This window comes from Apteryx mantelli, chromosome 16 (genome assembly GCF_036417845.1).
Source record: "Apteryx mantelli isolate bAptMan1 chromosome 16, bAptMan1.hap1, whole genome shotgun sequence".
Lineage (NCBI taxonomy): Eukaryota > Metazoa > Chordata > Aves > Apterygiformes > Apterygidae > Apteryx > Apteryx mantelli.
Genome location: NC_089993.1, coordinates 19,548,185 through 19,554,604, shown reverse-complemented (window position 1 = coordinate 19,554,604; position 6,420 = coordinate 19,548,185). Strand labels below are relative to the sequence as shown.

Sequence of the window (6,420 nt, the reverse complement as noted above, 5' to 3'; positions counted from 1 at the left end):
TGTACTTTGGGGAGAAAGGAGGTAACTTTAAAAGACAGATACACATCCTCCTTCCTTTCAAGTTTTGGGATGAAAGCAGCATGCCACTGTGTTTCCTGACCTCCTCCTGGCTGAATGACAGCACTGTTTTTGTTTTCAACTGTCTTGCTATTTTTGCAATCCTGAACAAAAATGTGGGGGGTTTTTGGCCCTGACTGGACATTGCTTAGCTCAGTCTGGACTGCTCTAGGTGAAAAGAAGTGCCTTCCGTCCTCATTGCCATACTCAGTTCTAAAGACACAGTTGTTTCATGAATGCGAGCTTATAAACCCTGACTGCACCATCTCTCCTCCCATTTTCTTTACTTTCTTCCCTTCAAGGATACTGGCTAGTCAGCTGGGTCACGCTGCATCTGGGTTGAAAGAAAATTCAATCACTTCCAATGGTCACAACACTAACAGCCCAGGAGTGTGGTGCTGCTTTTCCTTCTTCTAAGTCTCCCCTCAAATAGCCTGAGTTTTAATAAAAATAAGTTTTTCCTGACATTAATTTTAAAATTAAACTCCACTGTTTGGGCAGAAATATTTAGAGTTTTCCATTTCTTATTTAAGTACCAAGTCCAGTCCTGTTTAATTCACAAGAGACATGGTCTCAGCCGATGCCTCTCCCTGCAACATACTACTAGGGACTGCAATGTCCTTGCAGTGATTTTTGCAGCCTACCCATGACTACAGCATCTAAACCCAAAACACTGTGCTAGCTTGTTCAGAACCTGCAGTTCCTCCCCCCCTGTTTCTCATCTCCATCTTCAGCATTCGTTTGAGCTTTAGCAGCTTTCTCAGCTTTACTATCGCAGCCCCCCTGGATTTCTGACTTCTCTGGTACATCTCCCCCCAGCCATGGAGTTACATGTGAGACACCTACTCCCCATCTGCACATTTCCAAATCCGAACAGCATATTTCTGATTACTACTGGTAGCTGGGGGAACTTCTATTCTCACCCACTGCATTTTTCTCACTGAAAGAGAAAGCACAGCAACCAGCCCATGGAGGTGTTTGCATTCCCCTTGGAGACAAATAGTCTTTTGCATGTTCACATGATGCTGTATTTTGGTTTTGCCTGAAGGCATAGGTGCGATGTGGGCTGGCTGTTTTTGCCATAACATTATATTCACATTCATGCCCTTATATTGTAATGGTCACCTAATCGTCATGCTATGGGAGCAACAGTTGCTGTGCATATCCTCCTTGAGCATCTTCACCGTGCTGGTGTGAAGAGCTGCCTAGATTTGGGAGAGATCTTGGGTCAGGCTGGTATTTTGCATTTCTATTATTTTAAAGTAGAAATCTTTATACCTACTTAGACCATGTTCAGGGAAAGAGCAAACTAATAAATACCCACATGAACTAGACGCACCACAGAGACAGAGCTTTGGAAATGTCAACCCTTTTCAGACTATCGAATAAACACATTCCTTCACCAGATCAGTTCAGCTCTCCTTGCCCTGAGAGGCTGCCTGCTGCATGTGGGATTTAGGGCAGAAGAAAGGTATTTCTTAGATAAAAAGCTCACTTTGGGGTGAGAGGAAAGGAATTCAGAAACGCTAATGTAAGGACAATCTTGAGAGATGGAAAAGAAACAGTCTGTTCCTTTCCGCTGCAGAGTCTTTGTGCTCGTGTGTGCATGGACTGGCCCAGTGGAGAAATGTTCTCAGGCATGGTCATTTCCATCTTGGAGTTCATTGATTTTTTCCTAGGGTTTTGTTTCCCCACCTACACAGCTGCCGATGTTCTCTGGGGGTTTTCAACTGGTTCTGCCAGGCTGTAAGTGGCATTTGAACGTATCAGCTCAGACTGTTCCTGTGTAAACAAGGAGACCTGTGAAACATTTCAGTGGAGCTTCGGATGCGAAAAGCCAGGAACTATATTTGGCTCTGGATTATAAAAGCACCCAGGGCTTGGGCAGGAGTGAGACGGCTGAGTCAATCCCCCAGCCACTCCAGGCACCCTCGGCTAAACTACAGCAGAATTGTATCAAGCACGAGTTTAAAGCTTGCGGCACTAACGCCAAAGCTGTGCTTCAGACATTCATATTTGTAAGCAGAATTGTTCCCTAAATTGTTTTCAGTTTCAGTTTTCAGTTGCTTCAGTTTTTAATTAGAAAGCTAGGAGGGGAGGTGGGTTTTGAATTTGTTTTTTATGCAAGCTGAATATTGCCCCTGCTCCTTGATTTCAGGAAGGAGGAAAAGGTTTGTGAGACAGGTTAAGGAGCGTGAGACAGTCAAATAGTAAAGTTTTCTTGCCGAATGGCATAAGATATATGCAGGAATTAATTTATCATCAGCAACTCTCTTGAGAAAGGACTGGTCTTGTTACCAACAAGCTTTAGATCCAGAAGACCCAAATGCCAGGGCTTTCGAACTTTTTAATCCGTCTCTGGTTTCGAAGCGCAGTGGCTGCCTGGGCTATCCCCGTCTGCCCTCACTGCCCGGCGGGACGCACGCTCCGTGTCACTGCTGTGCAGCCTCCCGTCTCCATGGCCATATTCAGCCCTGTATCCCCACCGCCCAGAGCTCCTGAAAATTAAACCAAAATATCATCTGCTGGGGTGGACACTTGGGCTCCCTCAGCACGGGATTCCTTTGTTAAGGCCTTAATCTTAGCGCATATGCTAACAGCATAATTCAAACACAAATTCTGGCTATAGATAGAAAATTGCATGGTGTATAAATCTTAGTCTACTTTGAATTCACTCTTTCTTTCTCTTTCTACCCCCCCCCCCTTTTTTTTCTTCTTTTTAGGAACAAGATGCTCATGAAGTTTGATCTCTCTTGGCCTTAAAGGAAAAACTGGAGAATAAAACTATGGATCCTTTATATTTTTCCAACACATTTAGCATGGAAATTAGTTCCGGTGATGTAAATTCCTCACTGCTGACAAATGTGACAGAAAATGGGACACTCTCAGAGCTGCCCTCATTCAAATATATCCACAAAGTCCTGATTCCCATCTTTTACCTCCTTGTATGTGCAGTTGGACTCAGTGGCAACACTTTGGTCATTTACGTGGTTTTGCGTTATGCCAAGATGAAAACTGTCACCAACATTTACATCTTGAATTTAGCCGTTGCTGATGTACTCTTCATGCTGGGCCTGCCGTTCCTGGCTACCCAGAATGCCATCTCCTATTGGCCTTTCGGGTCTTTTTTGTGCAGGCTGGTTATGACCGTGGACGGTATTAACCAGTTCACTAGCATTTTTTGTTTGACTGTGATGAGTATGGACCGCTACCTGGCAGTAGTTCACCCCATCAAATCAACCAAGTGGCGACGTCCGAGAGTGGCCAAGCTAATCAGTACAACTGTCTGGACATTCTCGTTCTTGGTGGTGCTTCCAGTCATCATCTTTTCGGATGTGCAGGAAGTCTTTCACACCTGCAACATGAACTGGCCCGATCCTGTCAACATCTGGTCAGCAGCATTCATCATTTACACATCCGTCCTCGGGTTTTTTGGTCCTTTGTTGGTGATCTGTCTTTGCTACTTGCTGATTGTGATTAAAGTCAAATCTTCGGGGATCCGAGTTGGGTCTACAAGACGCAGGAGATCAGAGAGGAAGGTGACCAGGATGGTGGTGATCATTGTGGTCGTCTTCGTGTTTTGCTGGCTCCCATTTTACATGATGAACATTGTCAATTTGATATTTATACTGCCAGAAGACCCTGTGTTGGTAGGGGTGTACTTCTTTGTGGTGGTCCTGTCCTATGCAAACAGCTGTGCCAACCCCATTCTTTATGGATTTCTTTCTGACAACTTCAAGCAGAGTTTTCAGAAAGTTCTTTGCCTCCGGAAGGGCAATGGCATAGAGGATGGTGACCCCATTGAACACAGGCAAGAGAACAGCAGTCGCTTGCAGGAATCAATGCTAACCCAGAGAAATATTGAATTCAATGGACATATGCAGACTAGTAAGGTGTAAGGGCATGGCTTGGAAATGCAAAGCATTTGTAGAACTGGAGACTTTAGGGACTTAAAGGAGAGATGAAATCTTAGCAAAGCTAAAATCTGGAGACCCACAAGCTAAAATAAATGTACATAGACTTCTCTTCACTCCCCTCCCTTTCCCAGCTAAAAGTGTTATGGGTTATACTGGGTTGTGTGAAGTTCTTATGGCATTTTTAGCTAAGGCCATCAGATGTGTGTTACCACTTTCTATACTCTAGAGAACTGATTTACTGGTACACACTGCTTGCTTTGTACTGCTCTAGTGATGCAAAACAACACTAAACCTGTTTTAACTACCTTGTTAAGCTGAGTTTATGGTTGCTTTGCATTGTCAGCATCAGCTCAAAGCAGAAAACAGCTCAGATAATTCGGCTGAAAATATTTTTGAAAGTCTCTAAGGGGATTTCTTAAAAGAAAAACACTGTATCTTAAGAGGAAGATTTATAAAAAAAAATAAGCCACAGCGCTGATCTTGGAATTATGTACAAGCCATGGTTTTACAGTGCTGTGTATTCCATTTACATTGTTTCACTGTCATTAACCCATGTAAGAGACTCATAGTATTCAGGAATCTTTCAAACGCAGTAAGAAAGAATAAAAGCAAGACTATAAAAAAATGTTGAAAGGACTCAATGTATTCCTAACACTTTTACATTCTATACCAAACTGCATATAAAAATGTAATGTAACCACTTTACTATTATGTAAGTGACAATGATTGTGAAGTCTGGAAAGCTGTTGTGTACATTTATTGGTTCTGAATGTAAGTATGGACGTGAATTTAAACTGTATTTTCAGAAATTAAAACAAGTCCAATACCCTTTTGACTATCAATTTCATAGCTTCTCTAAGCACTGCCAGGCACTGCACAAAAAAGAGATGCTCTGTCTTTGAGGCTTACCCTCCTCGTAGATGCAATGTAGGTTCGCACCGTAGGGCTGAGTACAGGGACCCGTGGGGCTCTGTCCAGCTCAGACGTCAAAAGGAGAGTCGTGGTGCCTCGTGGCACTTGTGACCTCAATAGATAAATAGAGATCAAATTACTAATGCAAGACCATATAGCGGAGTGAGGAGGGCTAGGAACAGCATCCAGACCTGATTCCTGCCCAGTACGATCCAGGCTACCTGCCACATAAAATGAGGAATCTTCGTACACTGAATGGAGGAAAGCAAATTAGAGATTTGTTTTAACCCAGGTAGAAACTATTTATTCTGTTTTGGAATAGCTTCTTGCCACTGCTGTCACCCACATAGTTCAGTCACACAGTTCAAACAGTCCTTCTGTAAGGAAATTTATCTGCATGCGGTAGAAAGCAGGGCAGTAGATGCAAGAAGAGAGGGCATCTCAGCTTGTCCTTCCAACCTTTGCTGACCTTCTACAGTATCTCTAAGGGGATGTGGCTGAGCCCCAGTACTACCAGCAAATATAAGCCTGATATTTGTACAGGCAAGACAGATTATTCAAATTGCTCTAAACAGAGCATGATGCTGATATAATTCTCCCCTAGATTGCATCCCAGAGAAGGATGGAAGAAAGTGTTTAGGTAAATCTAGGGCTGAAATTATTGAAATTTTGGAGTTTGGCAACCTTCCAAAGATGAGGCATCAGGTTGCAGTTGTCTGTGCCTTATTGCTTCCCAAAAGGCTATGTGAGCTCAGAGGAGGAGCTGGAAAATGTTGCTTTAAGGCCAAGCTGGTTTTATTAGCTAGTCTGCAGTAGCTTGTTTCCACATGAATCCTCTTGACTGAGGACTTCAGAACTCCCTGGGAGCTGAGCTCTGCTCCTTCTCTTAGCTGTCCTTCTCAAGAGGTTGCCTTTCTCAGTGCCATCTATGTTCTGACATGCACCATTCAAGATCTACCCGTGTGTTGGCTCACCTGTGCTGTAAGGTGCTACAAGCTGGTATAATTCATTAAAACATCTGACATTATGGCACACAAACACTTCCCCTTAAAATGTTTCACACTGGTCTACTGTTGTAGAACTTTTCTGATTGACCAGAAGGGCTCAGCTGTGGGCAGCCTTGCTCTGCAGTGCATTTTGGAAAGGCAAGGAGTCCAGTCATGGAAGTTTTCCATGGAGGAGGAAGAGAAGCAGTAGACAACATCCACTGTCAACACACGCCTGTTAGGTTTCAGAGCCAGCATCCTCTGCTCACGTCAGCGAAGGAAGTGGCTCCAAAGCATTTTCAGCTTGTCACTGTGCTCTCCAACCTCCCAACTTGACCATACTCCCCCTCCAGTGACTAGTCCAGGTTAGAGTGTTCACAGCACAAAACCTCCTGTGACCACATCTGACACAAAAGGAGAAATCTAAAGCTACAGAAACCTATAGCATCACCCTGTGTCAAAGCAAGCAATATAGAGCAGTATCACAATCCTCATTTTAAAGACTTGACATAAAGATGATGTGACTTGCTGAAGACCACATGACCTGC

At 43.7% G+C, this 6,420-nt stretch overlaps 1 protein-coding gene across 1 annotated transcript; it reads left to right on the top strand.

Annotated features, from left to right (window-relative positions):
- Positions 1 to 2,843: 2,843 nt before the first annotated feature.
- Positions 2,844 to 3,956, top strand: SSTR5 (somatostatin receptor 5). The gene has a single exon (XM_013953950.2). The coding sequence runs from the start codon at positions 2,844 to 2,846 to the stop codon at positions 3,954 to 3,956; it is 1,113 nt and encodes a 370-aa protein (XP_013809404.1).
- Positions 3,957 to 6,420: the final 2,464 nt, after the last annotated feature.

Bases quoted from the DNA above. Each gene is read 5' to 3' on its own strand.
- SSTR5 (XM_013953950.2), top strand. From the start codon at position 2,844: ATGGATCCTTTATATTTTTCCAACACATTTAGCATGGAAATTAGTTCC.